General features: G+C 36.3%; 1 protein-coding gene across 3 annotated transcripts in view; it reads left to right on the forward strand.

Moving 5' to 3' along the window:
• ADGRL3 (adhesion G protein-coupled receptor L3) overlaps positions 1–24,163 on the forward strand; it is an 864,166-nt gene that overhangs the window by 742,958 nt on the left and 97,045 nt on the right. For all 3 annotated transcript variants that reach the window (XM_027089631.1, XM_027089632.1, XM_027089633.1), the window contains one exon: positions 17,319–17,528. In XM_027089631.1, coding sequence (XP_026945432.1) covers positions 17,319–17,528 — 210 coding nt within the window. The remainder of the gene's footprint in view (positions 1–17,318; positions 17,529–24,163) is intronic.

The following is a 24,163-nucleotide window of genomic DNA, read 5'->3' on the forward strand; positions in this document are numbered from 1 at the left end:
CTGTGGAGAATTTGTATCAAGCACATTCTTGGAAGATTTTCTTCACTTTGCTTTGGGTACACTATCCCCTCTTGCTTCTTTCCTTCCTCAGCAGCTGGTCCTTTTTAGCTTCCTTTGCTCGTTCCTCATCTCCACAGCCTCTTGTTGCTCTGACCCGGAGCGTAATCCTAGATGTAGTCTAGGCACTATCCATTCTTTCTCTGTAGTTGATCTCATATGTCCATATGGCTGTAAACATCATCTCATGATTCCCAGACTTCTATCTCCATTTCTTAACTCCAGACTCCTAGATTCAACAGTTAACTTGATATATCCACCTAGATTTCTAATAAGGGTCACAATCCTAGAACTACACTTTTGGTGTTTTCCCATCTGTCCTTTCCTTCTTAGTAAATGGTTACTCTGTTCTTCCAGGTGCTCCAGCCCTAAACCATACACCATCTTTGATTTGTTTCTTTTCACTCACACTGCACACCCAATCTCATGAGCATATCCTGCCAGATTTAGCATCTTCATTGCTACCACCTGGATTCCAGCCCTTATCCTCTCTCCTCTGCTGGTTTTTTTTTTTTTCCTTTTTTTTTTTTTTTTTTTGCGGTACACGGGCCTCTCACTGTTGTGGCCTCTCCCGTTGCGGAGCACAGGCTCCGGACGCGCAGGCCCAGCGGCCATGGCTCTCGGGCCCAGCCGCTCCGTGGCATGTGGGATCTTCCGGGACCAGGGCACGAACCCGTGTCCCCTGCATCAGCAGGCGGACTCTCAACCACTGTGCCACCAGGGAAGCCCTCCTCTGCTGTTTTGTTACAGCCCTTTAATTGGTCTCCTTGCTTTATTTCTTGTCCTTCTTAAATTTATTCTCAGCGTAATTGCCAGAGGGATACTCTTAAAATGTGAGTCTCTCTTCTGATTTATTCTCAAAAAGCCATAATGTAATCCCTTTAAAATGCAGATCAAGTACTTCACACCTTTGATCCAACCTGAATAACTTCTTATCTCAATAAAAGCAAAGTCCCAAATCCTGACCCCTTTAGCAACTCTTGACCTACTCTCCTACTACTCTTCCCCTTGCTCACTTGGCTTCCTTGCCTTTCCACAAACGCATCAGGCTTGCTCAGGTTAGACTTAAAGTTTCCCTTCTCCTACCCTTCACCCCCTCAGATAGCCACAAGGTCAGCTTTCTCATCTCCTTCAAGTCTTTGTTCCAGTGTAACCTTCTCAAAGAGGCTTTCCCTGTCCACCCTTTTAAAATTTCAGATTATCCCACTCCCACAAAATACTGTGGGAAATAAGGCAAAACACGTCCCTGGCCTCAGTCAATTTATACTTGATCAATGGAGAGAAGTATTCAGGCTGGTTTTTGAATGGGGTGCTCAGAGAGGTTTCATAGCTCTGAGGTCAATCTGAGGTCAATTTCATAGGTCAATTTGAGCAGATAAAAGAAGGAAAGGAATGCCCCAAGGTGGCAGTGTTGCCAAAACCCGGCCTCAGTGCACCGGCACCAAGTTGAACTTCGGAGACTAAGTTTTGGGTGAAGTATAAAGGAATAGCTTTATTCTTTTGCCAGGGATAGGGGCCCACAGTGGACTAATGCCCTCAAAAGTGTGTGTCCCCACCTGGGGGTGGGGTTGTAAGGAGTCTTATAGTAATGGTTCAAGGGGCAGTGTTGCTGATAAGAATCAGTGTGCATGCAGGGCCTGCATTCCTTCAATCCAGAAATCATTTGGTGGTCTTGTGATAGGCTTCTGTGGTTCTGCAGGTTATCGAACTATGACCTTCTCTCTGCAATGAAGAATGCTTCATCAAGTAGTTAACATCCTCCATTTGGCAGGGGGGGTGGGGGTTGGTTCTACAGAAGAGCTCAAAGATATTGTTATATGTATCTCTTGAGGAGGAACCAGGATTCTGCCCCAAGGCGGCCCTATTGTTTCTTGACTGCTTCTCCTTTGTCTCTGCATCCCCTCCCTTCCCTGATTAGCAACTGTTTGAACCTGCCCTTTGGAACTCAGGGGAATGTCATGAAGGTTGAATTAAGCCTCTTTCCTACAAACAAGAAATGGGGGGCACAGAAAGAATTTTGTGCCTAGGAGCCCCACAGGGTCCTGCTCAGTTTCTGGAACACAGCTGACTAACTACTTTCGAGTTTTCTCTACTTCTCTTGTCTAAGGAAACATTTGGTTGTCTTCTCTTTTAGATACAAAAGTAATAATTATGGAAAGTTATATAATTTTATATCAAACTGTGGTAGTATGCATGGCATTTTAAAAACTTTTCCATTATTGGAATCACCTGCAGGTTTATTTGTCTGTTGTTCAGTAGAGTGTTGAATACATTAAATTCAAATGTCTGTCTCTTCTCATACCAGTGATTCTCTTTGTGAACACTCTTTGTGGGAGGGGTATTTTAGTTTGCAGGATCATAAGTTTCAAACTAATTGACTAATTAACATTTCTACTATGGTTTTGTAGAGCACAGTAACAAATGCTTTAGAAAATGGTCTGACAATTTATATCACCTATAGCTTTTTCCTCTACCCAAATTATAATTCTTTGGGGATAATAAAAAAAAGTCTCACTACTCATTTCTGTCAGTTCAACTTGACATTGATTTTTATTATCTTTAAAAGGCTTCACTTTCCTTAGTTAGATGCTTGCATCTCTCCCTTTCTCCCTCTCTTTTCTTTTGAGCTTAGTATATCCTATTGCCCCTACCCCAACTTTACCCCAGTCCAAGTATAGGCATTATTTTGCTATTTAAAATCATTGTGTTTCTTTTTAAATTTAGTATTGATTTAAAACAATGACAATTTGGAAATTTTTAACTTCATACCATGGATTCTGTGTGTCAAATATTTTATAACTACACTTTTTCTAGGTTAGAAGAAAATACACTGTAAGGTTCTGCAGTTGCATATGAAGAAAAGTACTTGCTTTTCAAAAAAGTATTTTTACTTTTTTAAAGTTCAAAAGAAAAGTTAATTTAAGAGTTTAAAAAATGATTTTATTAGTGAAAAATAAAATGTTTAATGTATGATGCTAAAGGTTGTACACTTCCATTCCCAAATTTTTATGTATTTTTTTGTATTTTGCCATCTATAGTGCAGTGGGATTGAGGTGAAGGTAGAGATTAAAAATCATAAATATTACATAGTACTTTAAACAATGTATTTATTTAGAGGGAAAAAAAACCTAGATAACTCACAAGTTGAATACCCTCCAAATATGTAAAATTCCATGAAAACAAAATGGTTTCAAAAATGATCAAAAATGTAAGATTTTATTATATTATCTTAAATATTAACTATCAAAAAAATTGACAACCTCTTAGAACCAAGAACTATTCTTGGACCTTCTCATCAAACAGTTTTATAATGATATGTTTCCTTCCTAGATTTATTAAAATCTGAAATTATTTATTTGCTGTTTTATTTTCTGCCTCCTCCACTGGACCCAAGCTCAGTGTTAGGAGCAGAGACCTGAAAGAACTGAGAATCAGTCTTGCAGATCATCTGGGGAAAGGCTCTTCCAGGCAGATGAAACAAGAACAAGAACCTGAAGCAGGGGTGATTCTGTGATTCTGATGAACTGCAAGAACAGTGTAGCTGGAGTGGAAAGAAAAATTATTTTATTACTTATTTTCTCCACTCTTTTTATAGAACTTTTATAGAAAAGTTGAAAGAGTATTACAATAAACACTCATATACCCCTTTTTCTGAATTCATATTTAAATTTTGACACATTTGACTGTCACTCTTATGTGTATGTACATGCATACATGTATACATATATTTTGCTGTGTTATTTGACTCTTTGGAAGTAAATTGCTGATTTTATAATATTTAATTCCTAAATCTTCCAGCAAATAGGTTCCAAGAACATGCTCTACCATTAAAACACAGAAGAAATTTAACTTTGACTAAGTATTATCATCTACTGTATAATTCATACACAGATTTTCTAATTATCCTGATAATGTCCTTTACAGCCATTGTATTTCCACTTAGGGCCTGATCAAAGATCACAGTACCTTTAGTTGTGACATTTCTTTGCTCTTCTTTAGAAGTATCCCTGCCTGTTTTTGTCTTTCATGAAAATGACACTTTGCAGAGTCCAGAGTCCAGGCCATTCTGTAGAATGTTTCACAATCTCAGTCTTTCTGATTGTTTTCTCATAATTAGATCCAGGTTAAACATTTTTGGCAAAAATACCCTGTAGGAGATGCAGTATCCTTCCCATTGTATCAGGAAGCCCCTTATTGGAGTTACTAAGTTTGATCATTTGTTAAAGTTACATTGTACAGGAGCATTGAAGTTTTTGTAATTAAGAGGAACATGTGGAAATATATCTGGAAAGTTTGTTTTATTAATCTCAGTTTCTTTCATTTTAATCTGTTAAGTCTACCCTTTACTTGTTCCTCAAATAGTTAAATACTGTCTTTGTGACAGGCAAAGTTTATGATCTAATTAGTAATACAGATAAGTAATCAGCATAATCTGTATCTTACAAGAAATGTCTTATTGTTGTGGTAGAGAGTGCTATAGAAACACATGGGGAAAAGCCTTAACTTGACCTTGAGGGGTCAGAGAAGATGCTCTAGATGAAATGACATAACTTTAAGCAAAATGAGAGCAACAGGCTTGAAGTAACATGAAGTAAGGCTGCATTTTTGTGGTTTTGAAGTGTATATTTTCAGTAAAATTTATATTCAAGAGAGTATTAATTACACTCTTCTTCTGATTGTTTTTATTTCTGAGTTGCAGTAGAATTTTTAAGCAGAAAGAGACCTGCAATCTTCTCATATGCACACTAGATCCTTACCCTTACAATTTTCAGGTTCTTTATCATCTTCAGTAAATAAGCATGCCTAAAAATAGCAGCTGGAGATGCATCTGCAATTCTAGTGAGAAATATAAGTAATAAAGTTTATGGAGATTGCAAAAAGTAGAGATCTGGTGAGGACTTAACTCTCAGAAAGGCCCAGCATGTTCAATGATAGAGGAATTAACATCATTTCTTTAGTGTCTACATACATTATCTCATTTGATCCACAGAACCAGAATAGGAATTGTCATCATAATTTATTTTCCCATTTTATAATTTGCAGGGAAGTTGGAATAAGAACAGTTAGGAGGCTTAGGGTCCTGATTCCAGTTCTTTAGGTAATTGCCTGTATCTTTAGCAAATCATTTGGACTCACTGTTCCCATTATTAATCAGTTAACGGAGAGTAATAAAATTATTTCTAACGTTATCTCAGGATTATTTTGGGGAATTGAATAACAAAATCTATTAAAATCATGTTGAGAATTATAAAGTTTTCTGAAAATATAATTTTTTTTTGCTTGGGCCTCTCACTGCTGTGGCCTCTCCCATTGCGGAGCACAGGCTCCGGACACGCAGGCTCAGCGGCCATGGCTCACGGGCCCAGCCGCTCCGCAGCATGTGGGATCTTCGCGGACCGGGGCACGAACCCGCGTCCCCTGCATCGGCAGGCGGACTCTCAACCACTGCGCCACCAGGGAAGCCCGAAAATATAATTTTTTAATTCACTATATGCTTAACTGTCCTCAAAACCTTTGAGCTCTTGATCCTGGGAGTAGTTAACTATCAAGACCCAAATAGTTAATTGAGTTTCTAATAACTGATAATCATCTACCTGTACCTGAAAGAAAGACATTTAGGCCAGTACTTTGCATCACTGTTCACAGTGACAGCTTCTTTTTATCACAATGAAATTGTCAAATTTGTTTAGTATATTGGCTCTACTCACCCAATTTACCCATGCTTGAGAGAGTATAATCAACCAGCCAAGCAAAAGAAGCAAGCATGAAAACTTTCTCCATCCTAATATTCTAAAACTATCCTTAATTGCTTATACTGTTCTTGGTAAGAATTAGTTGATATGTTTACTAACTGTAGTCTATTTGCTCTGGGTTGTAAAATTTTACCCTTCTTTTTTAACATTCAAACTCTTCTGTGATTGTTTTTCTTTTTCCCTGCCTATTTCATTCTACTGTGTCTAGTAAATAAAGTAATAAAGCTAGAGAACTATTGAACTCTAGAGGAATTAGGCTAGATTTTCCAGAATAGTTTTATAGCTTTCTAAGATAGGCAGTAAGGTCAACTTGTGTGTAAGATTTTAAAAGCATGTGAACAAAAATATGGCTGAACTAAATCATTTTTCCTACCTTGTTATAGACCATTCAGGGGACTGCCAGTTTCCTTTGTGTATCCTCACAGCATAAGCATTATGGTTTAAAGATCTTCTATGGTTGGTTACTTGCTGATTTAAAAAGCCAATCATGGAACTTTTAAGTTGTTAATTTTGTAAAATTTAATGTTAGCTCAAGCTATTGACTCGAGGCCTGTGGGATATTTGTCCCCAGGGTTATTATTTGGAAGACCCCTACTCTGTTTAAAATGCAATAAACTTATTCATGAGAATGGAAAAAAGAAAGCCTAATAACCATCATCTCCTTTTTCTTTTTCCTGAATTTGGTATAGCTAAGAAAACCAAATGAATATGAATAATGAAGTAAAAATGAGATATATGTGTGTGTGTACGTGTGTATATATTTATATTTCCATTCTGTTTTATTCAGTACCTGACACACTGTAGGCATCCAATGTTAGGATGAAACTACCAAATTTTATTAGATGTTTTTGGCTTGGTGTAGTTTCTATTTATTTGGTTTTTATAATGTAGTTATGCAAAATTACTTTCTCTGTTAAGCCTAATTCTATTTGTCTCTATTTTAAAACTTTTCTTTCTCATTGTGGTAAATTTATCTTTCCTTACATGCCAAAGGAAATGGCTCTATGAGAAGAATGATATTTAAATACTAATAGTAGGGACTTCCCTGGTGGCGCAGTGGTTGAGAGTCAGCCTGCCGATGCAGGGGACACAGGTTCGTGCCCCGGTCCAGGAAGATCCCACATGCCGCGGAGCGGCTGGGCCCGTGAGCCATGGCCACTGAACCTGCGCATCCAGGGCCTGTGCTCCACAACGGGAGAGGCCACAACAGTGAGAGGCCCGCATCGAAAAAAAAAAAAGAAAAAATTACAAGTAAATAAAAATAGTAAACATATCTGAGTAATTCAAGTCTGGCATTTCTATGGTTTCCCTTCATTTATACTTCAGCCCCTCTATCCCATTCCATTTCACCTAACCCTTTAAGAAGTACTTTCAAAAATTGTGTGTGTGTGTGTGTGTGTGTATGTGTTTTAATGAAAACAATCTTAAACGAAGTTACCCATTTTGTCTGAGAATCAGGAAATTTGCTGAATGATCCCCAGCAAACTTTGTTTTAACAAAACCACTGGATTTAATCATTGTATTTAAAGGATAATCAAGAAATTTTCACCCGTGAAACCTACCTCTGTTTAGTTCTAAGGGGCTTAGTACAATTGAGTCTTCAAAAGAAATATAGGAGAGGATCTGTGGTCCTCCCCACTGTTAGCAGTATTGTTAAGAGCATGGAGTATTTGGCCATCAGTTAGGGTGATCAACCTTTTAGAGAGCCAACCAGGAAACAGCACTACCAGATCAAAAAATATACTTAACATGCAATAAGTAATTATGCACCTATGTGTTATTACTACATAAAAGTGACAATTAGAAGTATTTAATGCTAATTAATAGTAGTGCTAATAGTGTGAATGCCTATAACAATATTTTTAAAATGCTTCTTTCCATCCTCTGATACAGCAAAAGTCTCTATTGAATATTTAAAATTTCAGGCTATATTATCACACATTTTATAAATGTGAGAATTAAGTTAGTACAACAAAGTAATTAAACAGATATGACCTATATTTAATAAAAATAACTATGATATGTTTTTTCTATGTGTATTTTTCATTTTTTTTAAATAAAGTTAAAACTGAATATAGTCAAAAGTAAAATTCACTTTGACCTGAAGTTCTGATTTTATCAAGCCCACATTACATTGATTCCTGGTGTCAATCCAATAGATGACATCAAAATAAATATCTTCTCAACAAAAGTGTTCAGCACGGAGTACTTAGGATTTTAATTAATAGCTTTACTTTGTAGCTTTTTAGACTTGTGGCAATTAGTTCCCAGATCTCCAGAAATGCCCATCCACTTTGTATGTACAGGCTTGTTTTGGTAAACCAGCTGTTTGTCAATTTGTTCTTTTGCATCTATGAATTCATCATATGAGCTGTCCATGTCCAAAATGTTCATGATTTATAAACATTTCCAAGCACATTGGATGTCAGCATAAGCTTAAGCACTATCAGGGATAATGGTTTTAGAGCACTGAAATAGTTGTACTTTATGAAGTAAAGACTGGATCCCAAGCAAGTTAAAGTTTTAATAAAGAAATGATAAAGTCCTGTTAACATGACTGTCCTTTTCTGATGACATTTTATTTTGGAAACAGTCTTAAATCCCCAAAATAAATCATGTTTTTCACTGTAATGATTTTTTTTGTTCTAACCTATGCAGAAGTCCATGCAACTCGGGTAGAATAAGTTCATCTTTTTCCAGGTTCCCTATAGCCTCTTCAGAGCTCATCAAACAGTTTTAGAGAAACATATAAATGTGTCTTATTGTAATATTTTTCTCCATTCTCATCTGTCATATATTTCAAAGTTAGAGAAAGACATTTTTCTTGTCCCACACTTTGGAAATATGATTTTACAGGTCAGTATTTTAACATCTTGTCTATGGCCAGCCCCTGTAATAGCCATCTTGAAGGCACATGTCTCAGGAGACTATCTCCTTCCATTTCTAGAAAGTTAAAAGGCTCATTAAGTACTTCTACACATTTTGAAGAAACTGAAAAGTGACCAAATAATTTCATTATGAAACCTCATTATCGCAGGTAAGCACATCACCTTCCTTTCTAGCAGCCTTGTCTACAAGGTGTACAGCACATTTAGTGGGCAAGAACTGTTCATTTTCTTTTGTAAGAAGTTTATAGGCTGGATGGCATTTTCCAAAATTTACATTTGCACTGTCCATCAAATATGCAGATAGATGAGCAAAGTCTAGTTTATATATGGGCAAGGTTATCAAGAGTCTTTTGTTTCGTGTCTTCTGAAGTTTAATCAAAACCTTTATGGAAATCAAGAAGACAATTTGAAATTCCATTTTTCAAATCAAAATGCATAAGAGCTGGGGGAAACATTATTTTGTTGCTATGATCCAACACTTCACTTTATATACTTTAGAAAGCATGATCTGACAGAATCAGCTCTACACTGTAAGGAAGCAAAACACTGGTTATCAAAATTTCTCCTTTTGTTTACCCACAGGACATTTCAGTTGCAACCTCTGAATCAGGAAAAGTAACTTTACTCAGGTGCAAAGACAAATAAAGGGAAGAAAGCAATAATACATGTTTATTCTTTTGGAATACTCAGGCTTACTCCACTACCATTAATTTCAACTGAACATTGGTACCTTTTGAGGAGAGGTTTAAAAAAAACATAAAACAAAAAACCCCACTTTTTATCCTACAAAAACTTGCCTGTCTTATCCTGGATTTGTGAGATTCAGCTTCCATACGCACATTCACAGTCTTCTCATGCCTGGCCCCAAATTCATTTCCACATTTTGTGTAGTATGCTTTGTTTTGGTTATCTCTCTAATCTAACTTCTTGTATCCTTCCCTATATCTTTAAAATAACACAGTTGTTTAGCATTCCTTTTCAGTATTGTCATGTTATTATATTATATTGTTCTCAGTTTCATCAATGAACTCTTAGAAAACAGTCACAATAGTAACAATGTTAAAAATTAATTTAGCAGAATCTTGGTACAAAGCACAACAGTTAATCCAAAATCAAAGAGAAATTTAGCATCTCAAGGCCCTGAATTTGCATACTTAGGTTTCATCACTCAGAATAATACAACAATGTCTGATTCTCTACTAGGAACTGCAAATCATGGTTTCCAGCATAAGTAGTCAGGGAAAAGGACAGCAAGAGTCACTAAGGAAGGTGGATATTCAATGCCACAGACATTTGATACTAAAAATAATGTTGCTTCCAGCCTCTATTTTCTAGACTATCATATGGATTTTGTACTTTGCTTTCAAACTTCTGAACCCATCTCTGATCTCTGGAATAGTTTCATGTCTGAGAGAGGATTTTCCCAGGATAGAAAAATTTAATGCTAAAACTAAGACATTCCTGAGCAAACCTGGATACTTGGTCACATTACCATTAATACTATATCTACTGCATTACTAGTTGAATGATCTGGGGTAAATTACTTATCTGTGCTTCAGTTTTTTCATCTGTAAATTGGAAATAATAATAGTATCACATCACAGTGTTTTATAGGACTAAGTGACAACCCTAATAAAATAGATAAGCACTCCTAAAAGAAACTGATATCTTGAAAGTTATGTGTTAGCTCTCATCATCATCATTATTATCATCATCACTGTATTTAACTCAGAAATGTTAAAGATGAAATTTTCTATCTTCCCAGCTTCATTTTCTACCCTCACCCCAGATACTCCTAAAATCTTTTTCTTATTTACTGCTTGATTACTTCATTTACTTTAAAAATTTCTAATTGGTCATAATTGTTTTTTGTTTATCAACTTTACTTTTTAAAAACCTATATCTGTATTTAATTCTCAACTACTGTAAGATACTTAATTTCCACATTTTCTACTATTTCCTTTTCTGTTTCCTCTATTAAGGTAGTTGTGAATCTGGTTCACCAAATATGGTGAGGTTAAAAATTTTTTTTTTCAATTCAAAGCAAGAAAACTTCAAATAACTTAGAGTATACAACGCTGTGCTTCTGAAACCAAAGAGATATTCTGAATAAGTTCTCTTGAATTCAAAGGATAGCTGGATATGAATAGTTTAGTGTGCTTTTACTTGCCAGTGGTTCTCTCTCAGCAATTACAGCTTGAAAATATATGACTGATCTTTTTTTTCAACTTGATACAAATTTGGAAATTATTGCTGAGTTATTTTGGCTAACTTACTATAAAAATCATAAGAAATGCAATCATATCATTCTTCTTACTGTGTTACTCAACTTTGACCTTCATCCTATTACTGCAAAAAAAAATTCTAATTTCCTCAGACCATTGAGCCCTTTATTTTCCCAAGCATTCGTGTGGTGACCTATGTGTTTGATGATCTGTTAGAGCAATGCAAGGAACTTATTTCACAGAGTTCTTGCCATATTTATCAGAAAATAGGCCTTTCACAACCCTACTAGCTTCAGTGAAATTCCTGAGTCAAAGCAACGCCTTATGCTGATGTGATACATTGGTAGCAAAGTGAGTGCTCCTACATTTGCAAAGAAGAAAAAATAAAACTCATTTAGCTATATTACAAGTATTTCAGAACAAGATATGTTTGAGGCAATTTAAAAATCATATTATTATGCCTTAACAACTCCGACTCAACGTTAAAATAATACATTTTAATGCAGAAAGTAAAATAGGTTCTTGAAAATTACTGCCCACAATTAATAATTATTATAGGGTGATTGTTCAAGCAATGTCTGGAAAATGCAACTTTCTAAAATTATAAAAAAACATCCAGAGGGGTTCAGAATTAATTCATATAGTTTGTGTATCTGGAAATATACAATATATCTGGAAATACTTAGGCAGTAAAAATGGAAAACATTTCAAAATCTATTTCTTCATCTTGTTTGCTGACAAGATGCTTTTTAGACAATAAAGTTAGAAATATCAAGATTTACATGAAGATCTTAGTGTACACAGGTTGAGTTATTTTTAAATCATGAAGCGGAAGTCACATTTCCCTATTCCATGAATTTGGGCTTAGTTTCATTAAATGTACCTATTGGTATATTTGAGGGTTTTATACTGACAGAGTGAGTTTCACAAAACATCATTGTTTAAGCCACCTTTTTTTCCTTCATTGTGGTACTCACGCCTTTTGTGGTATTTGAATTACTCAGTAACCCCACAGTGATAAGACAAAGCAGATTCATTGAGGTGAAAATAAAAGAAAAAATCAGAAACTTTCTGTAGCTTTTACAAAGTATCTGGCATTTCATATGTGAATGTAAGCTTCACAGAAAGCCTGAAAAATGAGTATTGTTTTCATAAAAATTTCTTTCTAGAGTGGATAGAGTCAATGAATTTCCTGAAAGTATATTCTGATGAATCATTCTGTCGTTCTGCTTGTAGATTTTCTCTCACAGCTCCCCATCTTCTTTAAGAAATTAATTTCCTTGAAGTTTTTGATTCTTTATTTTTCTAATTTTTATTGGTGTATAACTGATTTACAATATCATGTTAGTTTCAGGTATACGATAAAGTGAATCTGTTTTATCTCTATATGTATGAAGTGTCTGATACTTTAAAGGGTAAGTAGTTGTTGAAGTCGCCCAATTGCAAAATTGGAGCGACAAGGTTAAATCCACATCTTCAGACTCTAATCATACTTATTCTGCAGTCCTCTTACTTCCACACATTTTAAGATATATGGTGTAATGACCTTCTCATTCTCCAGCTTTAATTTTCTTTATCTTTTACTCAAGATTTTAGAGCAGGTAGTTTATGAACTAAAGAACTCCAAAGGTTGCAATGGGCAGCATGATACAACTTTTAGTTTATAATCTAAATTCATTGCAGAAGGGGGGTTAATTAAAGAGAGATTCATTTATTCAGTTCACACATTAATTGTGCATCCACTCTATGGGAGGCAGCTTTCTAGGACCTGGGGATACATTGGTGATTAAACAACTTATTCTCTTGCAGTGTACTTTCTAGTAAAGGCCACAGACGATGAACAAGAAATTTTTTTTTTTTCTAATTGGAGTACAGTTGATTTACAATGTTGTGTTAGTTTCAGGGATACATTAAAGTGAATCAGTTATACGTATACATATATCCTCTCTTTTTTAGATTCTTTTCCCATATAGGCCATTACACAGTATTGAGTAGAGTTCCTTGTGCTATACAATAGATTCTAGGCTATGTATTTTATTAATATTTCTTGTTTATGTAGAAAACATAAATAAGATATATTAATAAAATATATAGTCTAGGTAAATGTTAAGAGGAAAAAAAATTCAGGAAAAGCAATAGAGAGTCAGAGTGGGTAAATGATGTTTGCAATTTTAGATGAGGTGATTCAGAAAAACTCTGTGAGAAGGTGACATTTGAATGAAGAACTGAAGGAAGTTAGCAAGTAAGTCACACAGCTATTTATTGGAAGAGAATTCCAGACCAAGGGAACATCAAGTACAAAGTCTCTGAGGCTGGAATGTGCTGGATGTATTCAAAGGCTAGAGGAGGCCAACTGGGGTAGAGTGAACTGAATGAAGGGGAGAATAGGAAATGTTTCACAAGAGTGCAGATCTTATAGGACATTGTAGACCTTTGTAAAGACTTTGGTTTTTACTTTTATTGAGGTAGGAGACATTGGATGCCTCCATCAATGAATCTTATTATCTGGCTTGTATTTAAAGAGAATCTCTCCATGTTGTTGAACAGAGAGGAAAGGGGGATGGATGAGGGTCAAAGTAGGGAGATCATTTAGGAGGCTGTTTAAAAAAAAAATCAGGTGGGGCTTCCGTGGTGGCGCAGTGGTTGAGAGTCCGCCTGCCGATGCAGGGAACACGGGTTCGTGCCCCGGTCCGGGAGGATCCCACATGCCGCGGAGCAGCTGGACCCGTGAGCCATGGCCGCTGAGCCTGCGTGTCCGGAGCCTGTGCTCCGCAATGGGAGAGGTCACAGCAGTGAGAGGCCCGCATACCGCAAAAAAAAAAAAAAAAAAATCAGGTAGCTCTAACCAATTTAGTGCAATTGAGGTGAGGAGCAGCTGTCAGATAGAAGACAGGAGCTACAAGATTTCTTGATGGATTAAGAGTAATGTGTGAAAAAGAGGAATCAATATGACTCTTAAGTTCTTGGCCAGAACACTTCAAAGAATGAAGTTGCTGTTTACTGAAATGAGGAAAACAGAAGGAAAGGTAGATTTGGGAGTGGGGGGTGGGAGCGGAGGGAGAAACAGGATAAGAAGGGGCTCAGTTTTGAACATGTAATATTTGATATTGATACTTCTTAAAATCCAGTGGGGATTAAATGGATACTAAAACTATACTGATGTAAGAGGGTTCAGCTCTTAGACATTTGGTTTAAGTGGAATAGTGTTATTATAACCATTCAAAAACAAATATTTATTCATCTTTTTTGGGGGGTGGGGGGGGCAGTACGCAGCCCTCTGACTGTTGTGGCCTCTCCCGTTGTGGAGCACAGGCTTCGGACGCGCAGGCTCAGCGGCCATGGCTCACGGGCCCAGCCGCTCCGCGGCATGTGGGATCTTCCCGGACGGGAGCATGAACCCCTGTCCCCTGCATCGGCAGGCAGACTCTCAACCACTGCGCCACCAGGGAAGCCCTATTCATCACTTTTTATGTGTCAAGCCCAATACTAAGTGCTAGGATATAATAATAAGATATAAGACTAATAAGATCTCAAGTCACATAATGGTATATAGTTCATGTCAGGGGTGATTGAGTTATAGAGTACTCAAAACGTGGAACCTTGGAAATAGGAATACTTGCTCCATTATCACATTGTTAAAACTCTACCTAGGAGGGCTTCCCTGGTGGCGCAGTGGTTGAGCGTCCGCCTGCCGATGCAGGGGATGCAGGCTCGTGCCCCAGCCCGGGAGGATCCCACATGTCGTGGAGCGGCTGGGCCAGTGAGCCATGGCCGCTGAGCTTGCACGTCTGGAGCCCGTGCTCTGAAACGGGAGAGGCCACAACAGTGAGAGGCCCGCGTACCGCAAAAAAAAAAAAAAAAACTATACCTAGGAGTTTTATTCAATTGACCATTCTCTTGAAGGGGGGTTGGTTTTTATCATGGCTTGGCCTCCTGAAAGTTCTGTTATGACAGACTACTATAAAGGAGGCTAAACTCATAGGTCTTGTTCACATTTAATGTTCATTGTTCTTTTTCTTTCATCTTACTGATAAAATTCAAGTGGTGAGTTACATTTGATCACAGTATAATACATATAAGGTGGTTCGTGTTTATGTTTTCTGAACTAGACAGTAATACCCGAAAGATGATTGCTAATTAATTGCTAGACTTTTTTGTTCTTTCTTTGAGCGTTATGTACTTTTTGTACTGTTGTTTTGACATTTGGTATTCTTCTCTTAATAACTCTGCATGGGGTTTTTGAAAGACCTACAAAGGCACTGAGTAAAGTCAATACATTTCTAATAATGCAACTACCCAGGAAAAGCTGGAGTTATTTGGTTTCTTTTTTTTTCTTTCTTTTTTAGTGTTTTAGGTCTTTAGGATATATTTGAGAATGTATTATACCTGCCATTATGGAAGACTGCTGTGCTGAACGCTGGTGCTTGATACTCAATTACAGCATCTTTCCTTTGAGTCAAAGAAGAGAGCAAATAGCTCTCTGTTCAGGGAACCGGGTAGCACTAACCACTCTCCACTTTCCAATAGTAAAAGTAATTTAAGCTATCAGAGACCCAACACTACTTTAGCAGTGTCCCCTGGAGAACAAAGCAGTTAAAGCAAAATTTCATGTGGTTTTCTTTCATGATTTGAGCTCCTTCCGAGAAATACATCTAGAGTTATGCAGGAATAGTTTGAAACTGTTTCATTGGCAGTGTCCTAGCAGAGTTCTTTATCAGATAACAACTGTGAAGTTGTATCTAGCAATATGCGAAGTGCTGTGATTCAGGTTACAGCATGGTGGTTCACTTGTAAGGAGAATTTCCACATTCAGAATAATCTTTGTATGAAGTTTATATAAAACATAAAGGTACAAAGTTTGAATAAAAATAAAAATAGAAAACCTGGATATTTATGAATTTTTTAAGGTGAGCTAACAATGTGGGAGACAACTGAATGTAGTAACTTCCATCCTAAAACAAAAATCAATGTGTATGATCTATACAGTTGAAAAAGATGTCAATTAGAAACACATATCTTTGTTTTCAACTAAAAAATTTCCCATGCACACGTTATGCTTTCACTACTTATGCATATATCCATAAAAATTAATGTCATTGATTTGTGTCATTTAAATTTTTACATAAATGATATCATACTGTATAGATACTTTTGCCACTTGCATTTTTTTAAACGTAATATTAGATTTTTGAGAAATATCTATGTTTGTGACTATAAATCTAGAACACTGATTTTCTACTCCTTTTTTGAATATCATTCCATAAATATCAACCATTATTTATGTATTCCCCTACTGTTGGAAGTTAGGTCTTTAAGAATTTTCAAGAAACCTAGGAAGAAAAGAGGAATTGACAGTCATAGACAGTTTCTCGATTCTGCTCCAACATGTTGGCATACCGATGTGTTAGGCTACCATACATTCTAAGCTTCACAAAAGTGGTTTCGACGGAGGCAAACTATCATAGAGTGGATATGGAGTTTTGAATCTTAGAACAAAGACAGAAATGAGAGAGTGGACAAACCAAGGAACATGGCAGGTATGGAACTCACAGGACTGTAACAGAGACACGTAATGTAGTTTCAATGTGGAAGTTTTCATGAACGTATTTCTTTTTCATGGCTCTACTATCTCTTTTGGGCTGCTATCGGGTATAGTAATTCTGAATACTTATTTTCCATCTGTGTATAACAGGTTCTATTCATGCAAAACCTTTCAGTGATCAAACTTCTTGATCTCCTTAAGCCATTCAATATGAATATAAATCCAGTGACTATCCTCATTCTTTTAGATTTTCCACTAAATAAATGGTACACATATGTGGCTGTCTGTCAGAATTAACTGGGGATCTTTATAAAATTACAACTTTTATGAACTCAACCTTCAAAATTCTGATAAAGGATTTATAGGACAGAGGAATTGTATTTTTTTAATAAAAATTCTTCAGAGATTCAAATAAATTTCAGTTGTGATACCACTTTCCTAAGTGTATAACTTAATTTTTATATAGAGTATTCCCTAGCAAGAGTGGTAAAAATATTAACCTAAAAATGTGATGTGGGGTAGAAAAATGAAAAGCTTTACCTTGAAATCTTTGGCCAGAATTAAGTTGATATGCTTCAACTGAAAATGTACATAGTTGAAAATGTACAACTGAAAATGTACATAGCTAAGAAAGGTGCAAACACTATTGACAAACTGATTTACACCTCACAGAAAAGATAAAATGCTTTACCTGTGGATTAGAAAACCCAAATAATTAAGTTATCTTATTCATTGCATGTGTGGAGGATATTTAGTACATTATTAAAATCATGCTTCATAGAACCAGGCACTTATAAACTTTGTAATTGGTTATGCATAATTGCAACTTATGCCTTTTCTATTGTGTTTCCAGCACAGTGATGCGGTCCATGACCTTCTTCTGGATGTGATCACATGGGTTGGAATTTTGCTGTCGCTTGTTTGTCTCCTGATTTGCATCTTCACATTTTGCTTTTTCCGTGGGCTCCAGAGTGACCGTAACACCATCCATAAGAACCTCTGCATCAGCCTTTTTGTAGCAGAACTGCTCTTCTTGATTGGGATCAACCGAACAGATCAACCAGTAAGCAATTTATTTTGGTATTAGAGAAGAATTTCTCCACTTCCAGCTTTCCAATACACAAAATATTCTTGTTTGAAAGTATCCTCTCTTCCACTTGTCTAAGATAGTTACTGATATTGAGATCTTATTCGGTATTCCCTTTTTCATATCCATTGCCCTAAAGAAGCAGTGAATATATGGATGTATGAATGTACATTTCTTCAGAAATTCTGTTCAAAAACTTGCCTTTCTAAACAACTGTGTTTCTTCATTAGTATTTTTCTTTAATTTTTTTAATCACAAAGCTGAATATTGAGAAAACTTAAATCATTTGGGGAATGGAGGACTATCTTTTCTAACATGTAATTGTTATTCTTTGAAATTTATAATATATATATTTTTAAAAAAAACACTGGAAATTATATTGAAAACTGCATGTCTAACATTAGTTGGGTTTTTTTTAACCTTTTTTTTAACATCTTTATTGGAGTATAATTACTTTACAATGGTGTGTTAGTTTCTGCTTTATAACAAAGTAAATCAGCTATACATATACATATATCCCCATATCTCCTCCTTCTTGCATCTCCCTCCCACCCTCCCTATCCCACCCCTCTAGGTGGTCACAAAGCACTGAGCTGATCTGCTTGTGATATGCGGCTGCTTCCCACTAGCTATCTATTTTACATTTGGTAGTATATATAAGTCCATGCCACTTTCTCACTTTGTCCCAGATTATCCTTCCCCCTCCCTGTGTCCTCAAGTCCATTCTCTACGTCTGCATCTTTATTCCTGTCCTACCCCTAGGTTATTCAGAAGCTTTTTTTTTTTTTTTAGATTCCATATACATGTGTTACCATATGGTCTTTGTTTTTCTTTCTGACTTACTTCACTCTGTATGACAGACTCTAGGTCCATCCACCTCATTACAAATAACTCAATTTCATTTCTTTTTATGGCTGAGTAGTATTCCATTGTATGTATGTGCCACATCTTCCTTATCCATTCATCTGTCAAGGGACACTTAGATTGTTTCCATGTCCTGTCTATTGTAAATAGAGCTGCAATGAGCATGACACTTTTTGAATTATGGTTTCCTCAGGGTATATGCCAGTAGTAGGATTTCTGGGTCACATGGTAGTTCTATTTTTAGTTTTTTTAAGGAACTTCCATACTGTTCTCCATAGTGGCTGTATCAATTTATATTCCCACCATTAGTGCAAGAGGGTTCCCTTTCCTCCACACCCTCTCCAGCACTTATTATTTCCAGATGTTTTGGTGATGGCCATTCTGACTGCTGTGAGGTGATACCTAATTGTAGTTTTGATTTGCATTTCTCTAATGATTAGTGATGGTGAGCATCCTTTCATGTGTTTGTTGGCAATCTGTATATCTTCTTTGCAGATACGTCTATTTAGGTCTTTTGCCCATTTTTGGATTGGGTTGTTTGTTTTGTTTTTTTCTTTTTTTTGTGGTACGCAGGCCTCTCACTGATGTGGCCTCTCCCGTTGTGGAGCACAGGCTCCGGGCGTGCAGGCTCAGTGGCCATGGCTCACGGGCCCAGCCGCTCTGCGGCATGTGGGATCTTTCTGGACCGGGGCACGAACCCGTGTCCCCTGCATCGGCAGGCGGACTCCCAACCACTGCACCACCAGGGAAGCCCTGTTTGTTTTTTGATATTGAGATGCATGAGCTGCTTGTATATTTGGAGATTAATCCTTTGTCAGTTGCTTCGTTTGCAAATATTTTCTCCCATTCTAAAGGTTGTCTTTTCGTCTTGCTTATGGTTTCCTTTGCTGTGCAAAAGCTTTTAAGTTTCATTAGGTCCCATTTGTTTATTTTTGTTTTTTATTTCCATTTCTCTAGGAGGTTGGTCAAAAAGGATCTTGCTGTGATTTATGTCATAGAGTGATTTGCCTATGTTTTCCTCTAAGAGTTTTATAGTGTCTGACCTTACGTTCAGGTCTTTAATCCATTTTGAGTTTATTTTTGTGTATGGTGTTACAGAATGTTCTAATTTCATTCTTTTACATGTAGCAGTCCAGTTTTCCCAGCACCACTTATTGAAGAAGCTGTCTTTTCTCCATTGTATATTCTTGCCTCCTTTATCAAAAATAAGCTGACCATATGTGCATGGGTTTATCCCTGGGATTTCTGTCCTGTTCTATTGATCTATATGTCTATTTTTGTGCCCATACTGTACAGTCTTGATTACTGTAGCTTCATAGTATAGTCTGAAGTCCAGGAGCCTGATTCCTCCAGCTCTGTTTTTCTTTCTCAAGATTGCTTTGGCTATTCGGGGTCTTTTGTGTTTCCATACAAATTGTGAAATTTTTGTTATAGTTCTGTGAAAAGTGCCATTGGTAGTTTGATAGGGATTCCATTGAATCTGTAGATTGCTTTGGATAGTATAGTCATTTTCACAATGTTGATTCTTCCAATCCAAGAACATGGTATATTTCTCCATCTCTTTGTATCATCTTCAATTTCTTTCATCAGTGTCTCATAGTTTTCTGCATAGAGGTCTTTTGTCTCCTTAGGTAGGTTTATTCCTAGGTATTTTATTCTTTTTATTGCAATGGTAAATTAGAGTGTTTCCTTAATTTCTCATTCAGATTTTTCATTATTAGTATATAGGAGTGCACGAGATTTCTGTGCATTAATTTTGTAACCTACTACCTTACCAAATTCATTGATTAGCTCTAGTAGTTTTCTGGTAGCATCTTTAGGATTCTCTATGAATAGGATTTTGTCATCTGCAAACAGTGACAGCTTTACTTCTTCTTTTCTGATTTGGATTCCTTTTATTTCTTTTTCATCTCTGATTGCTGCGGCTAAAACTTCCAAAACTATGTTGAATAATAGTGGTGAGAGTGGACAATCTTGTCTTGTTCCTGATCTTAGTGGAAATGGTTTCAATTTTTCACCATTGAAAACAATGTTTGCTGTGGGTTTGTCATATATGGCCTTAATTTGTTGAGGTAGGTTCCCTCTATGCCTACTTCCTGGAGAGTTTTTATCATAAATGGGTTTTGAATTTTGTCATAAGCTTTTTCTCCATCTATTGAGATGATCATATGGTTTTTCCCTTCAATTTGTTAATATGGTTTATCACACTGATTGATTTGCTAATATTGAAGAATCCTTGTGTTCCTGGTATAAACCCCACTTGATCATGGTGTAGAACACTTTAATATACTGCTGGATTCTGTTTGCTAGTATTTTGTTGAGGATTTTTGCATCCATGTTCATCAGTGATATTGGCCTGTAATTTTCTTTGTTCGTGACATCTTTGTTTGGTTTTGGTATCAGGGTGACGATGGCCTCATAGAATGTGTTTGAGTGTTCCTGCCTCTGCTATATTTTGGAAGAGTTTGAGAATGATAGGTGTTAGCTCTTCTCTAAATGTTTGATAGAATTTGCCTGTGAAGCCATCTGGTCCTGGGCTTTTGTTTGTTGGAAGATTTTTAATCACAGTCTCAATTTTCAGTGCTTGTGATTGGTCTGTTTATACTATCTCTCTCTTCCTGGTTCAGTCTCAGAAGGTTGTGCTTTTCTCAGAATTTGTCCATTTCTTCCAGGTTTTCCATTTTATTGGCATAGAGTTGCTTGTAGTAATCTCTCATGATCTTTTGTATTTCTGCAGTGTCAGTTGCTACTTCTCCTTTTTCATTTCTAATCCTATTGATTTGAGTCTTGTCCCTTTTTTTCTTGATGAGTCTGGTTAATGGTTTATCAATTTTGTTTATCTTCTCAAAGAACCAGCTTTTAGTTTTATTGATCTTTGCTACTGTTCCCTTCATTTCTTATTCATTTATTTCTGATCTGATTTTATGATTTCTTTCCTACTGCTAACTTTGGGGTCTTTTTGTTCTTTCTCTAATTGCTTTAGGTGTAAGTTTAGTTTGTATATTTGAGATGTTTCCTGGTTCTTGAGGTAGGATTGTATTGCTATAAACTTCCTTCTTAGAACTGCTTTTGCTGCATCCCATAGGTTCTGGGTCATTGTGTTTTCATTGTCATTGTTTCTAGGTATTTTTTGATTTCCTCTTTGATTTCTTCAGTGATCTCTTGGTTATTAAGTAGTGTATTGTTTAGCCTCCGTGTGTTTGTATTTTTTATAGATATTTTTCCTGTAATTGATATATAGTCTCATAGCTTTGTGGTCAGAAAAGATACTTGATATGATTTCAATTTTCTTAAATTTACCAAGGCTTTTTTGTGATCCAAGATATGATCTATCCTGGAGAATGTCCCATGAACATTTGAGAAGAAAGTGTGTTCTGTTGTTTTTGTGTGAAATGTCCTATAAATATCAATTAAGTCCATCTTGTTTAATATATCATTTAGAGCTTGTGTTTCCTTATTTATTTTCATTTTGGATGATCTGTCCATAGGTAAAAGTGGGGTGTTAAAGTCCCGTACTATGATTGTGTTACTGTCGATTTCCCCTTTTATGGCTGTTAGCATTTGCCTTATTTATTGAGGTGCTCCTATGTTGGGTGCAAAGATATTTATAATTGTTATATCTTCTTCTTGGATTGATCCTTTGATCATTATGTAGTATCCTTCTTTGTCTCTTGTAATAGTCTTTGTTTTAAAGTCTATTTTTTCTGATATGAGAATTGCTATTCCAGCTTTCTTTTGATTTCCGTTTGCATGGAATATCTTTTTCCATCCCTCACTTTCAGTCGCTAAGTGTCCCTAGGTCTAAAGTGGGTGTCTTGTAGACAGCATATATATCGGTCTTGCTTTTGTATCCGTTCAGCCAGTCTATGTCTTTTGGTTGGAGCATTTAATCCATTTACATTTAAGTTAATTATCGATATGTATGTCCTATTACCATTTTCTTAATTATTTTGTGTTTATTATTGTAGGTCTTTTCCTTCTCTTGCATTTCCTGCCTAGAGAAGTTCCTTTAGCATTTGTTGGTGGTTTAGTGGTGCTGAATTCTCTTAGCTTTTGCTTGTCTGTAAATGTTTTAATTTCTCCATTGAATCTGAATGAGATCCTTGCTGGGTAGAGTAATCTTGGTTGTAGGTTTTTCCCTTTTATCACTTTAAATATATCCTGCCACTCCCTTCTGGATTGCAGAGTTTCAGCTGTTAACCTTATGGGAATTCCCTTGTATGTTATTTGTTGTTTTTCCCTTGCTGCTTTTAATATTTTTTCTTTGTATTTATTTTTTGATAGTTTGATTAATATGGGTCTTGGCTTGTTTCTCTTTAGGTTTAATCATGTATGGGACTCTCTGCACTTCCTGGCATTGACTGACTATTTCATTCCCCATATTAAGGAAGTTTTCAACTATAATCTCTTCAAATATTTTCTCAGTCCCTTTCTTTTTCTCTTCTTCTTCTGGGACCCCTAAAATTTGAATGTTGGTGCATTTAATGTTGTCCCAGAGTTGTCTAAGACTGTCCTAATTCTGTTCATTCTTTTCTCTTTATTCTGCTCTGCAGTAGTTATTTCCACTATTTTATCTTCCAGGGTGCTTATCAGTTCTTCTGCCTCAGTTATTCTGCTATTGATTCCTTCTAGAGAATTTTTAATTTCATTTATTGTGTTGTTGATCATTGTTTGTTTGCCCTTTAGTTCTTTCAGGTCCTTGTTAAACGTTTCTTGTATTTTCTCCATTCTTTTTCCAAGATTTCGGATCATTTTTACTAGCATTACTCTGAATTCTTTTTCAGGTAGACTGCCTATTTCCTCTTCATTTGTTTGGTCTGGTGAGTTTTTACCTTGCCTCTTTATCTGCTGCATATTTCTCTGTCTTCTCATTTTGCTTAATTAATGTGTTTGGGGTCTCCTTTTTGCAGACTGCAGGTTCATAGTTCCTGTTGTTTTTGGTGTCTGCCCCCAGTGGTCTGGGTTAGTTCAATGGGTTGTGTAGACTTCCTGTTGGAGGAGACTAGTGCCTGTGTTCTAGTGGATGAGGCTGGATCTTGTCTTTCTGATGGGCAGAACCTCATCTGGTGGTGTGTTTTGGGGTGTCTGTGACCTTATTATGATTTTCGGCAGCCTCTCTGCTAATGTGTGGGGTTGTGTTGCTAGTTGTTTGGCATAGAGTGTCCAGCACTGTAGCTTGCTGGTTGTTGAGTGGATCTGGGTCTTAGCATTGAGATAGAGATCTCTGGGAGATTTTTGCCTTTTGATATTACATGGAGCCGGGAAGTCTCTGGTGGACCAATGTGCTGAAGTCAGCTCTCCCACCTCAGAGGCACAGGTCTGACACCCGACCAGAGCACCAAGACCCTGTCAGCCACATGACTCAAAAGAAAAGGGAGGAAAATAAATAAATAAAATAAAATAAAATAACGTTATTAAAATAAAAATAATTATTAAAAATAAAAAATTAAAAGGTAATAAAAAAAAGAAAGAAGGAAGAGAGCAACCAAACCAAAAAACAAATCCACCCGTGATAACAAGCACTAAAAACTATACTTAAAAAAAAGAAAAAGAAAAACAAACAATAAACAAAAAAATGCACAGACGGAACCCTAGGACAAATGGTAAAAGCAAAGCTGTACAGACAATATCACACAAAAAAGCATACACATACACGCTCACAAAAAGAGAAAAAGGAAAAAAAATCTATATATTAAAAAAAGGAAGAAAGCAACCAAATCAATAAACAAATCTACCAATGATAATAA

Source organism: Aethalodelphis obliquidens, unplaced genomic scaffold, assembly GCF_003676395.1.
Source record: "Aethalodelphis obliquidens isolate GAN/ISIS:26980383/991018 unplaced genomic scaffold, ASM367639v1 scaffold67, whole genome shotgun sequence".
Lineage (NCBI taxonomy): Eukaryota > Metazoa > Chordata > Mammalia > Artiodactyla > Delphinidae > Aethalodelphis > Aethalodelphis obliquidens.